The sequence below is a fragment of the Anastrepha obliqua genome, chromosome 4 (assembly GCF_027943255.1).
Source record: "Anastrepha obliqua isolate idAnaObli1 chromosome 4, idAnaObli1_1.0, whole genome shotgun sequence".
Taxonomy (NCBI): Eukaryota; Metazoa; Arthropoda; class Insecta; order Diptera; family Tephritidae; genus Anastrepha; species Anastrepha obliqua.
In genome coordinates this window covers 46,896,669-46,911,144 of record NC_072895.1, presented here as the reverse complement: position 1 = coordinate 46,911,144, position 14,476 = coordinate 46,896,669, and the positions used below count along the sequence as shown (strand labels likewise).

The 14,476-nt window shown below is 35.6% G+C and overlaps 1 protein-coding gene across 2 annotated transcripts in view; it reads left to right on the top strand.

Annotated features, from left to right (window-relative positions):
• The window catches only part of LOC129243522 (protein dead ringer), a 148,321-nt gene that overhangs the window by 113,587 nt on the left and 20,258 nt on the right, over positions 1-14,476 (top strand). For both annotated transcript variants that reach the window (XM_054880594.1, XM_054880595.1), the window contains exon 7: positions 12,309-12,492. In XM_054880594.1, coding sequence (XP_054736569.1) covers positions 12,309-12,492 — 184 coding nt within the window. The remainder of the gene's footprint in view (positions 1-12,308; positions 12,493-14,476) is intronic.

The following is a 14,476-nucleotide window of genomic DNA, read 5'->3' as shown; positions in this document are numbered from 1 at the left end:
ACACATAAAATTCCGCATTTAAATTCCCCACAGACAGACTTGCCACATATTTACGCAGTCATGTACATATGTACCTTTATATATATGTATGTATGTAATACATGCATGCATATGCAGAAATATACTATATACTTACATATGCATATTTTTATTTTCGTGGCAGTTGCGCCCCTTATCAGCTAAGTGAGCTGCTGGCGCACTCACACCTGTGTCTATGTAAATATGCCTATTAAATATATAAGTACACATATTTGTACATATGATATATATGTACATGCGTATGTATGTGTAAATATTTTGTTGTGGTCAAAAATGCAACCAACAAAACCAATTCCTTGCTGGCCAACTAATTAACCAACTCAAGCGAATTGAAGTTAAAAAAAAATCTAAAACAAATCGCGACGACAGCTATAACATTAAATAGCAAGCATTAAAACGCTAAACACCGTAGTGCTGTGAAGCGCATTCAGCCCGAGTCAAGCAGCACGCTCCATCATGGTCTCCACACGCAACACACACACACACACTCATACTCGTCGTCGCTGCGGTCTTGCAAATCCTGTGGGCAGATGGTGTACTGTTGTTGTGCAGATGGGCAAGTAGGCGTTCAAATGCTCACAAGTTGTTGTTGGTGATGGCAATCTGGTCTACTGTTGCTCTTGGCTTTCCGCTCTTGGCCAACCCATCTTTATTGCCCATCAAGAAGTCCGTACCTGGCAAATAGGAAAAGCTGCCTGACTTTATTTGTTAACATACATACATAAGCGGCTATGTGTATATGTATGCATGTGCGTGTGACTAATATGTATGCGTAAACGTAACCAAATGCCTTTTTACGATATTAATGAAATAAATGCCGGTACTGTTGGCCCGCCTTTCGGCCCTCGGGGGGTGATTGTACCCAACGCGTATATACATACATATGTGTCAATGTATGCATTTGTTTGTCGCCGCAGCAGGTAAATTCATTTGCAATATAATATTCCTGGATTTACTTCTCGTTTTCATGTTTCACTTTTCAGTTTTTTTGTTTGCCTTTATGTGTGGACGTAGTGACTTTCCTAAGAGGTTTTCGTGCTTCCCGCAACACGAAAACACTTGCTTTTGTTTTTGTTACTGTTATTGTTGATGTTGCTGTCGCAGTTCTCGTTGCCTTTGCAATGTAAACACAAACAAATTAAATGCATTCTTCAAAATAGTCAAGCAATATGCGTACATATATACTAATATGTTCGTGTGTATGTATGTATGTATGTATGAGCAGAAATGCGCATGTAATCGAGCACAAAACAAAAAAAGCATAGCAAACAACCAGATGACGAAAGCATGGAAATGGCAAAATTATTAAACAAATACACGTTCAGACGTACCTAGGAAATACACAGATTATAAACTGAAATAAAATATATTTTTGTTTTTGGTTTTTATACTTATTTTTGTTGTATTTTTTTCTTACTGAGTTGTGTTTATTACTCATTCCATTTGCAACAACAACAGTGCCAAGTTATATGTTTTGCTTGCTATTTTGTACTTGAGGAGGTGTTGGCTAATATTTGTATGCATTTGCATACAGTGACGTTCAATATTTCAGCATTTATTTATAACCACTGAATGTTGTGTTTCTTCGCTTAACCTCTAAATATTGGATTGTACGCGTAAGTTAGTCCAGAATAAATAAAAGGTGTGTCTTCGATTCGTCAAGCATTAGCAAGAGGTGAATAGATGAATCAACTGGTATAAATAAGCTTATGTGGGGAGCGCTGGAAAAGAGTTGCCAAAAATTACATTTGTTTAGAAGCACTTAATGAGTGTTCCTAAAACGGCGTTCATACAGGGAAACATTTGGTTATTCAACTTGTTACTTGTGATGCTCGTGTTCTATCAACACCCTTTGTGTTCTCGTAAGAACTACAACAATTACAAGCGACGGAGTTGCCAACGGGCAACACCAAAAGGGAATGCACAATTTTGAAGCAACAAGATTTGCTCCGTATGAACGCGGCCTAATAAAACCTGCTTTATATAAGAACAGAGATTTAGGAGCATTGACAATAGTGAGTTATACCAGTTTTAACAGGTATAACCATGCTCGCTACCGGCGAACCTTATAGCTTTTTTCAGTAGCTCAAAAATCCTTAGAGATTTTTTGAAGTTTTTTCTCTTGAGCAGATAACTTCCCCATAACAGAGCGCGTACGCTTTTTTCCCTCAGCAAAGTCATTTTAGTTCCCTCATAAGCGGACAGCTTGCAAACTCTGCTTGGGAATTGTCAATTGTCAAATCAATAAATTTTTTAGATGTTGTTTATTTCATACACAAAGCGTGGGAGCAAGTGAGTCCACAGAGTGAAAAATTGTTTCAGAAAAGCTGGTGTTGGGGAAAATTGTTTTTTAAATCTATTTGAATACGTCGCCAAATAAAAATTGGTCATTTCGCATATTTCTCTACATTATATATTAATGAAAATTCTGTTTATTTTATAGAATATTTATATATATTCTGGTTTTGGAAATTAAACTCAGTTGATAAGAGATTAAAGATCTAAGAAACTGACTCCATATCGAAAACTGTTGAGATTTTGCTTTACACTGTGCATACACAATTTCGTTGCTGTAGTGCGCCAATGGTTGGCTGCGCTGTTAGGGTGCGGGTGCATTGACTAAATGACGGAAACTAAAACCTGCTCAGTGGCCGTGTGCTGCGAACGCACTTGTACGCTTTCATTTCAATGTACGGTTTTTATATGTTGTCCATAGAACTTGTAAATGCCGAGACGTTCATGAAAAATATTATTTTATTATTTTAATATTATTTTTAAGAATACATAGCATGTATGTATATACATATGTATGTATGTAGTGGCATGAGTACAAATGTTGAGGAAGAAAATTATACAATACAGTTACATTTATAAGTATTTAGGGAAGACTCGTGTCTTGAACATTATTAAATTAGTAGTTTTGTGTAGCTGTTGTGTTGAGGTTTCGTGTTGCCAAGCGAGAAAATACACGTTATTGAAATATTTTTTAATTAAATTAATTTGACGTATGGGGAAACACGTATGCAGAAATAATAATGTTATTTAATTGAAAATATTTTCTATTCGGTATAGGTTAGAAAAGAAGAAAATAATAATGAAATAAATAAAAGAAATTAAAATAAAATTAAACTGAATTATTTGTAACGAAAAGAAATGAAATAAAATAAAATTAAAAAACTTGACATAACAAGACATAACTTACTATTATTTAACATAACATAACATAACATAACATAACATAACATAACATAACATAACATAACATAACATAACATAACATAACATAACATAACATAACATAACATAACATAACATAACATAACATAACATAACATAACATAACATAACATAACATAACATAACATAACATAACATAACATAACATAACATAACATAACATAACATAACATAACATAACATAACATAACATAACATAACATAACATAACATAACATAACATAACATAATATAATATAATATAATATAATATAACATAACATAACTTACATAACATAACATAACATAACAAATCATATAATGGAATTCATATTAATCATAACATAACATAGGACGTCATATCATAACAGCCCATGACATAAGAAAATAAGTAATGAAAAATATTGCAAGAAATTTAAGCACTAACTATACGAAATGGAGAGCTTTCAACAGAAATATCTTAAAAAATAACATAGCGCTACAGACCATAATACAACATAGCACAGCATAACATGCTGCCACAAATATACAATTTTTCACATAACTTCTCTACTGTATTCAGCCGACTTTCATTGTTGCCCAGAACATATTTCTGACTTCTATTTCTATAAGTCTACCATTAGCAGCAGTTACTACTTGCTATGAGAAAACCGTTGGCAAATTCGTATTCGATAAGTTCGAGAGATTTTCCGCAAACGTGATAGGACAGGCCGCAGCCGATACAATGTGGACCTGTATCGAAAATGGTTGCAAAGCAAAATTCAGTTATTTTCACCATTAGATAAATCAGGTGCCGAAAAACTTGGTTTTACTTAATTCCTCTAAGTAATTTGTGCACTCATAGTGATGATGTTGTTGTTGTTATTGTTGTTGTTGTAGAAGCATAAACATTCCCCATACTTACATACGGGGAATGCTGCTGGAGTGATAGTCCTTGGCCGGATATAACTCCGGGTCGTTTCGGTAACGTGGAACCAAATGTCGTGGAAATGCAGTCTTTTGCTTGTTAAAGATTCGTATACACTATAGAGACGATAGTCCCTTTTTGTCTGATCATCACTAGTTTTCGAAGGCAGAGGTTTTTAGAATAGGCACAAATTTATTCAGACTAACAGGGAACAGAGATTGAAATATAGTCGCCATCTACCCAATCCCGAAGAAAGGAGGTATGAACCAAAACTGTATGTATATGGAAGGTTTTACAACTTCAATAAAATACCTTTCCGGTTATCGCTTCATTGGCATACACTCAATATTCCATCGTATACAGAATTTTGCTCCAGTAGTGCAGGCAACACGTGCAACAGCAATTACGTGGCACAATTTCTCTGCAACCTAATTTGATTAACAATTCAATTTCGAGTTCCACTTGTGCATCGAATAAAAACAAAATAATGAATTAATTAATTTTTGATTAACATAATTTTATCACCTACCAATTTAGCCATAAACAAAGAATGGCGATGTGATGACTCAATTGCCGCTGAAGATGATTACACAGCAAATTTGTATTGCTTGGCAACTGAAGTGATTTTCTTAAAGTTGTGCATTATTGTTATTATTTTTATTTGTATGAATGAGTGAGCTTACACATACACATATACATAAATAATTTAATTGAACGCATACCTGCACTTATGCAGAGCAACATTAGTGGGGGCTCTGAGAAAAGTACCAAACCGAATTGCAACCAACTGCGGCAACGCACTACAGCTGGCTGATACTTCCCGCTTCGCATATGACAAATATGTTTGTATGTTTGTATGTATGCATGTACACTGCGTGGTGTTGCTTTGAGTGTGTTGATTGTATTATTAGTGATAATTAAGCTGATGATGGGGCAGCAGGCTGTTGGGCACCTACTTGCATGGGACCGCTTTTAGGCACTCCACAAATGCGGATAGTCATCATTGCCACTATTTTTGCTTCTACCTCTGTACATATATGGAATTTTTGCTGCACTTTTACTGCATTCGATAGTCTGTCGCCGCCACTCAATCAGCGCGTATGTCTCTCACTTAGATATTATTTATTGTTGTTTGTGTTTGTGTGTCTTGTCTACTACCGACTTTTATTGCATTATTCACTCGCAATGTTAGCCATACTTATACAAATTTTTAATGCAGTTCCAAATAATTTTTATGCTACTCTACATTTTTATGTAGTTTTAACTCCGCTCCCCTCTGCCGTGCGTATGTGTGCTATAATAATTTTCTTTCGAAAGCAAAGATGTAATGAGTGGCACGATGGGTACTCGTTTGTGGTTTGGCGCCAGCGATCATTAGCTAAGGTGTCATCGACGATCGCACTGTTATGCAATCTGTGATTTAGTTTCTTCTGTATGCACTTAAATTTTGACAAATGTCTGAAACACAAACAAAAAAATGGTATTTGGTATTTTTATTTCGTCGAAACGAAAAACAAAGTTTGCGTTCATTAAAATTCTTTATTTGGCGCACTTTCTTCGCCGCTTGCTTTGCAGTCCATCTGACATGCAATTAATTTTTTTCCAGCTGCTTTACTTATTATTAACTATGTATATATGTATGTATGTATATACGTATGTATGTAGATTCGGCGCTTGTTTTTGTGCGCATCATTAAATCGGACTCCAGCGTTGGATCGTGCATTTGGGCGAACGTTCATACGCACGACTATTAAGTACTTTGAACTTGCATCGATCACTCGATCATCTCGATCGTTTAGCCACCACCTTCATCTCCTGCCTCTATTGCATGCAGGCAACGTTCAATCGTTGGGTAATTTCTCACTTTTTATTTCTCAACATTATTTCCAATTTTTATTTGAATTTGAATTCTTCACTGATCTGCACTGATCGATCTGCCGCCCGTTGCCGTTGCCTGGAGGCGTATTTTTTTTACTCATGTTTACGCATTCAAGTCGTATAATACATCACAACACAACAACGTTTTCATTCAATCAACATGTCGATCATTTGTAGTTTGATTGATTCCTCTGGGGCGAAGTCGTAAAAAACGATTGAGATAGAAAAAATACGAAGCAAAACGCGTGTGTACAAATTACTTTTTTATTAAACTGAATTTTATGACCATTAACTGATCGCCTTTTATTTAATTTCACTGCACACCGTTTATTTATTGTATGAAGTACTTGCTATGTATGCACTAATTTACATACATATCCATGTATATACGCATACAGGGTGTTTCTGTAGCCTGTCATGATTGATTGAACCAATTGCGATGGCAGGCGTTTCGTAAAAACAGAAACAAATCGCTAGTAAATAACTGCTATTCAAAAAATACCTGCCGTTTCACATTCATACGAAAAAAAAAATAAAAAACCAAAAAAAAAAAAAAAATAAAAAAAACAAGAAAAACAAAATAAAAAAACAGGAAAAACAAAAAATAAGAAAAACACTACACCTACTAAGGCTCTAAGTACGTTGCTTCACTTGTTCCCTATCGATCTGGCTGGCAAAGCGATTGCAGCGAAAGCAGCGACACGCATGAATGCTATATCGAAATGGAATAAGTATCTTGGCCATTCGGCCATACTGAACAGGAACACTGTTATCTCTTCCGACATATACTATCATGTAAGTCTGTGCAGATACTGCGAGGACGAAGATGAGGAAGTATCGAGCAGACATTTGCTGTGCAGTTGTCCCGGTCTAGCCAGAAGTCGACTCGCTCTTCTAGGCTCTCCAACAATTGACAATCTTTCAGTACTCTCGAACCTGAAAATCGGATCTCTTATCAAATTCTCGAAACGAATTATTATCTTTGACCAAAATCTACAATAAAAATCTCGGTTAGGTGGGGAAATCATATAACATAATGAGCTCTAGGGCAACTCAACGGACCCAACTTGCGGTCTATATGGCACTCCGATGCGGGGTCACCCTTAAACCAACCAACTAACCAACCAACCAAGAAAAACACAAGAAACTTAAAAAAAAAAAATTAAAAAAAAAAAATTAAAGAAGAAATAAAAAAAATTAAAAAAAAAATTAAAAACAAATTAAAAAAACAAAAATTATATTAAAAGAAAAGTTAAAAAAAAAAAAATAAATAAAAAAAATTAAAACAAAAATTAAAAAACAAAATTAAAAAAAAAAATTAAAAAAAATTTTTAACAAAAATTTAAAAAAAATTAAAAAAAAATAAAAAAAAAAAAATTAAAAAAAAAAAATTAAAAAAGAAACAAAAAAGCAAAAAAACGACAATTTCGACTTAAATTCAGAGTTTTGTCGAACATTGTTTTGAATTGCCATTGCTTGCTTAACTATGATAAATCAGTAAATAAGGAGTATTATGTGAGCTTACTGAAACGTTTCAGAGAGAATATTCGTCGCAAGAGGCCGTAATTGTGGAGCAACAATTCGTACTTCACCATAATAATGCACTGGCCCAAAAATATATCACTCTGAATGCATCTATTTGATCAAGTAAAGCTGCATATTCCCAAAAGAGCTTGAAGCAGTTGAAGGCGATTTCAAAATCGGCAAATGAAAAGTGTAAAGATGGGTGATAAGGTTTAGAAGAAGTGCTGTTATATATGTATGTAAACATTCGGATGGGTCAATGCGTATGAAACTATTTTTCGGATTCTACATTGAATTCTATAAACTCTACCCAGCTTTTCACATGTACCATCAAACCCACTCATCTAGCACCCCTCTCCTTGTGGTATCCATCAAACCGACTCATCTAGCACCCCTCTCCTTCTGGTACCCAACCCCCTGGTTCTACCGTTGGATGAGCTAGACGAAGACCACCGGTGGTCTACACTACACTAACAGGGTTAAGTGCACTGCTACAACAACAACAAGGAGTTAAAGCAATGCACATAGATAGAAATCGAAAAAATAAACCTCCTATTGAAAGTATCAGAAACTAAATTAATTGTAAATACATTGTTTATTATAATACAAATAATGATACAAAAAAATGTAATTGGAAATATTTTAAAATTTATTAGTTGATGTACACATACCAAAATTACATGCAGTCACTTATTAACTACTAAAAAAATTCATATAAATGGCTTTGTAGCGCAACCATGGAGTTCTTTAAATAAACAATTTATATATAAAATCTTGTGACAAAAAATCCTGAAATGCAAGTTTATATTAGAAAACTAGAAAAAATAACATTCAACACTTTGATCAATACTAATTTTCATATTAACTTTGTATTGTTTAAAGATAGCTTCTTTTAAAATTTAGACGACTCGAAATTGGCTTTAGAGCTACGCTCTAGTCGACTTTTTTCTTAAAACTTTATGTAGAATCCGAATCTGCTAGGAACGATGTCCAAAAAATTGGCCCGCCCTGGTATACATATGCATATGTGCATATATGTATATGTGCTGCTTTTGGTTGCCATGAATATGACAGGTACTTTGTAGGAAATGCCTATCAACAAGGTGAATCTATTACAAGGTGATGATATGTTTTTTTTCTTTTGCCGTATAAATCCGGATGTCAGTATAAAATGAAATGACGAAAACCCATTCCATTCGCACCATCGTCATATGCTTCTAGTTCCAGCTTCATGGCCTCTGTGCAACATAGTTCGTCCTACTACTACTTCTACTTTTGTTCTCGTGACATTGTTGCTGTTGTTGCTGGCCTAGTGCTACCACCTTTAATATGAATAAGTTTTAATTTTATTCACATTTTCCGAGTACTTTTTGAACAGAAGGCGAGAAAACATTGATTAGATTCTGCGATACATAATCACCTTCTGTATCATTCATCCCATTCATTTATATGCCTTCAATTTCTGTTTTACTTTTTTCCCCGCTTATTTTAGTTCACCATCAAATGCGGCAGCTATCAATTGCAACAATCATTCGCTCGTACACGCCTGCTTCCAAGGCTTTCCAAATCTATCTACATCTGATTTGTTGCATCGTTTCCCATTCGCTTCAAATGCAAAACGTTTCGCCGCAATTTTAGCCTCGTTACGCCGACAAACGATCGCGATCTTCTTCACTTGAGTGTTGGCTGTTGCTTACTTGTTGCCCCCTCCAATCGTCAATCGGCCAATCTATTGTGGCCAAAATTGAATGAGTGAATTGAATTGACTGACTGAGCGAACGTAGCAACGGCCTGTCGAACTTTGTTTTCATGAATGTAGCTGAGGGCAGTGTTGTGTTTTGTCGTTTTGTTGCTTGTTGCTTGTTGCTGCCGGCTTTACAGATAAATCTGTTTTATTAATTTTGCTGTTGTTCTGCCTAGTTGAGCATTTAACACTTTCGTTTCCAGTAATTACTCGTCGATATGCTGCGCGGTGCTCAATCTTCAGCCTGATCGTTTGATGATCGATACTTACATACTTGCGATCAGATCGATTTGTATGTTGCATACTTTTGTGTTGAACTGTAGAAAGACGACTAGTCGACTGATCGTTTAACGCCAGTCATCCAGTTAGATCGGCACTATCCTTGTAGAGGTTTTTGGGTTCACTACTTATCCGTTCGTCCGTCTGGTCGCTGTAGTTCATCATTGAGTGCCATTTCGTTTTTTCTTTCTTTTTTTCGTTTTTTCTCTTTAGTTTTACGATGAGTGTGATTCGAAGCATGTTGTTTGCTATTGGTGTTTTTATTGTTGCTGATGTTCTTAGTGATCATTTGATGATAATTGAACTGTAATTAAATTGATTGCCGGCAATTAAAATTTCATTTTTCATTTGTCTGTGTTTGTGTTAACTGATTTTCATTGGTTTTATTGTTGTTGGTATCTTTTAAGTTGTTGCTTCTATTTCGTTAAATGTTTTGTGATTCGCTACGATTTGTAGTTGTTTGTACATTTTGTTAGCTCCGCTACTTGTATGATATCTACAGACATGATGCAGTATTTACGGCCTGTGTGTCTATGCTGCTTGGCTATAAAAGAATTTATTACAGTTTTTTTATTGCAACAACAAAGTATGCACAGAATAAATATAAATTGTGTTTTTTTTATTTTTTTTATTTACTGTTAGGATTGCTCACTTATTCATAAAATATGTACAGGGTTGGCCATATTAAACTGACCCATTGAGTAACCCTATAACTTTTTACTGTAATTTGAAATCTAAGGTTTACGTCAACAAGCCAAAGACACTAGGCGCACTTAAGGCCAATATCCGACGGGAAATAGCCGCCATATCGGCCGAGACGCTGGCCAAAACTATGGGAAACGCCGAAAAACGGGCACATTACGCTATACGAGCTAAGGGCGACCACTTGCGCGATATCATATTCAAAAAGTGATGTAAACGAATCTCCTTGAACTAAATTAAATGTTTTTCACAATGAAACACAAAAAAATGTTTCTTTTTCCATATTTTTTTAATAATCACATGGGTCAGTTTAAGATGGCCAACCCTGTACATATCCAAATACGTGCTAAGGGCGACCACTTGCGCGATATCATATTCAAAAAGTGATGTAAACGAATCTCCTTGAACTAAATTAAATGTTTTTCACAATGAAACATAAAAAAATGTTTCTTTTTCCATATTTTTTTAATAATCACATGGGTCAGTTTAATATGGCCAACCCTGTATATGTATATATGTAAATGCAATAGTATTTTATAGATAAATATCTTCGACCCGTAATTAACTACTTATCACAAAATTAGCTGTAGAAAAAAATAATAATTAATTGTGAAAATAACCAGTGTTTACTATTAGGACGCGTCTTTATTTTCTAACGTTTTAAAGTTATACAGGGAGATGAGCCAAAAAGCAACTCCAGCGTCGGGTGATACTATTCACTAGACAAGGCTAGTTTACTGGGGCGGCAGCCCTTGGTCGGGAAAAACCCGAGTCATTCCGCTAATGTAAAGTCGGCTGTGAATGTGAAGGCACCCCGCGCGACACTAACCACCTTTTCACATGCCCTTTAAAACCTACTGGGCCTAGCGTTAGATGAGCCAGACGAAGACGACCGGTGATATACCCTACACTGACGAGGCTTGTATTACTGCTACAACAACAACTACAGCCAGCTTCGGGGTTGCATACGTTTGGTTCTTATAATCTTTGGTTGGTGAATAAGGGGAGGATAACACTTGAAGTATAGCTCACAAGTCCTACCAATAAGATTTCGAGATTTTTTTTTCTAAACTTCATATCCTGTGATTTGTTTTGTGCTAATAGAAGCGAAAAAAAAAATCGCCTTCGGTCTTTGGTTTGGTCAGTGCTGTTATAATTTTCCTTCAATGATGTTGGCCAGTTTCATAGCCTACCAACTGCCAGCCGTATACTATATGCCATCACCGGCATCTGCCCGCTGAAAAATATTCACATAAAGGAACGGCTTGTAGCTTGGAAGTGTCTCAAAAGTGTAGGCTCTTTCACCACCAACAACAAGACGCATACGACGAATTGAGAAAGAAACTCGACAAATACTTTTTGAGGATATGCACTATGTGCCCGTTCCATAATTATTCCGAAAGTATTTTAGTGGAAAAAGGGCAGGCCCTTAATGAAATTTGCAAAAACGCCCGAGAAACGTAGAACTATCTTATTACTTGAAGGTCTATAATGAAGAAGTTATAGCTCGTGACAAAATGATGCACCTCAACCTTTGGACCAGTTTTGAAAATTTTTTTTTTCACTTTTTTTATTTATTTTTTGGACGTTCATTATTTATTATTATTATTGTTTTTGTTTTTTGGCTGCTCGTTATTGTTTTTTTTTTTTTATAAAAGTAACAAAAACCGTGTGTATGTAAATCCAAAATAAAAATAAAAAAATCGTGCATTTGTTTTATGAAAAAAATGCGTAACACCAACACTGTCAAGCAAAAAAATTACAAAAAATCAACAGGATTTTTTAGCAACTTGGAACTTGTATTCGATTACATTAAAATTGTGCAAACTATAATACTTCATAATAAAATTTTTTCTAGAAAACTGTGTTAAAAAATGTTTGCTATTTTTCTAATTTTTGTATACAATTTGGAATTTGAGTTATATTTTTTATAAAAAGATAGTTCGCTGGTTAGGTAGTTATACATTTTTATATTATTAATAATTATTTTATCGTTTTTTTTCTTGCTTATATTTGCAGGTTCACCCATCAACCGTTTACCAATAATGGCAAAATCCGTGTTGGATTTGTATGAGCTATATAATTTGGTAATAGCGCGTGGCGGCCTAGTCGAAGTTATCAATAAAAAACTATGGCAGGAAATTATTAAAGGACTACATTTGCCGTCGAGTATAACAAGCGCCGCATTTACACTAAGAACACAGTAAGTAGCTACTTATTTGTAACATACCTTCTACTCAAATATGAACGAGACGTTATCAATAAAACGGTCCGCGGATGACATATGGCAAAAATAAATTTTTTGTTTTTTGGTAGTACTGTTATAAGCTTACATGGCAAATTTCAGAGTGATATGTCACATAGTTTGTCTTCTGTGCTACTGTAAACAAATCAAGCTCGAGCTCCTACCAAAAAACAAAAAATTTATTTTTGCCATATGTCATCCGCGGACCGTTTTATTGATACCGTCTCGTTCATATTTGAGTAGAAGGTACATATGCGTTGTTTTAAGCCTATATCACTAAACATTCGTCTAATAGACTACTTACGCCGGCAGTTTTGCAAATTCGACATATTCCCGTCACATCACTTCACTAACAAGACTTCCATAAATAGTTAAATAGAAATATTAATATAAGATACTTCTCTTAATTTACATTCATTTGTTTGAAATGAAAAAAAGAAATATAAAAATATGCTTGTTTTTAATTTGTAGTCTGTGAGACGAATGATTAGTAACAGGGTAACACTGATTTAGGTTTAGTTATTTAGGGTTAATTCTTCATTCGTCACAAAATTCTTACAGTGCTTTTGCTACGCAAAGAGGCTGGCCGTTTCCTTTACAATTTGTGCTCTGCCACATTCGAGACAACTCATCGAGTGCTTGGTGAGAGCACTGGCATTGTATGCGGTGAAAGTAAGCAGAGGTCTTATAACAACTTCAATTTATTTGTATCAGAGAACATATCAAGAAAGCTTCCAAGGCTATTAAAGTCGCAACTTTTGTTAATTTTGGGCGCCTTAATTGGCCACTATTCATTTCAGATCCACCCAACGTCTTCTGAGCCAGTTGTACTGACGATAAAGAGGTGAAATCATCTCAGTTGACTAGTCTTCGCAAGGCTAAGAATCAGTCATTTGCTTTCTCACCTCAACAGACTTGGATGTTTGTTTTCAATTGAGATCTCTTTGACTTCGCATCATTTTCGCATCGCATTTGGGTTTCGCATCAACTCAGTGAGTACATGCGAGATCCTTCACGAGTGGATCGGAGGCGCTCGAGGTAGCTTCTACAGTTAACAAAGCCTCAGCTCTCGAAATTTGTAAATGTTCTTACTGGGCATTGCTTGCAACTCGATATTACTTCGAGTCCTTTTCGCATCAGATGTATAGAGGATGATATGTCGTTCCCACGACAGTCGGTTCTACGTTACCGGAACGACCCGGATTTATACCCGGCCAAGGACTGTCACTTCAGCAGCATTCCCTGTATGTAAGTATGGGGAATGTTTATGCTTCTACAACAACAGCATGATATGGAATCATCTCAGCAAATTCTCTTTTTCAGTGCTGTTCTCGCGGGTCAAAGATTTAGGTACTCACTTCTTTGCGACAGCTGCTGATGTGATAGTCCTTGATATTAGCCACCTGATGAACTTTATTACTGACATGACGCGGTAAACTCATTCATCGTTCGGTCGTCATCCACACTCCCTTCTTATTCTCGCTGCCCTGTTCTTTATCCTCCTTTTTCCCATTGTAATGATTTCCCAAAATACGAATTTAATTTTTTTATCCATCGCTTCGAGCAATCATTTACCTAACCGCTACCATTTTCGCTTCCTCTTTCGCTCGCTTCCTTCGTGAGCTATCAGCAAACCTAACTTATTAAAAAAAAAAACAAAAACGTTTAAAGAAGTGAAAATGGCTAACCGTTTTTTATGCCTCCAAAGTGCAACACATTCATGCATGAAATTTGTTAGCGCGTGTGTTTGAATTTATGCAGAAATAATCGTATGTAAAAGTGCAAAAGAAAAGCGCCAGCCACCTATCTTCAATGGTAATGCTCGCATTGACAGCAATGTGAAGCCGTTGTTGTCCCAAGTTAGGCATTGTTATTGTGTTGATGACACATTTTATGTGGCAGACGTTGGCCGCGCACTTTTCACCGCACGCAGAAACCAAGC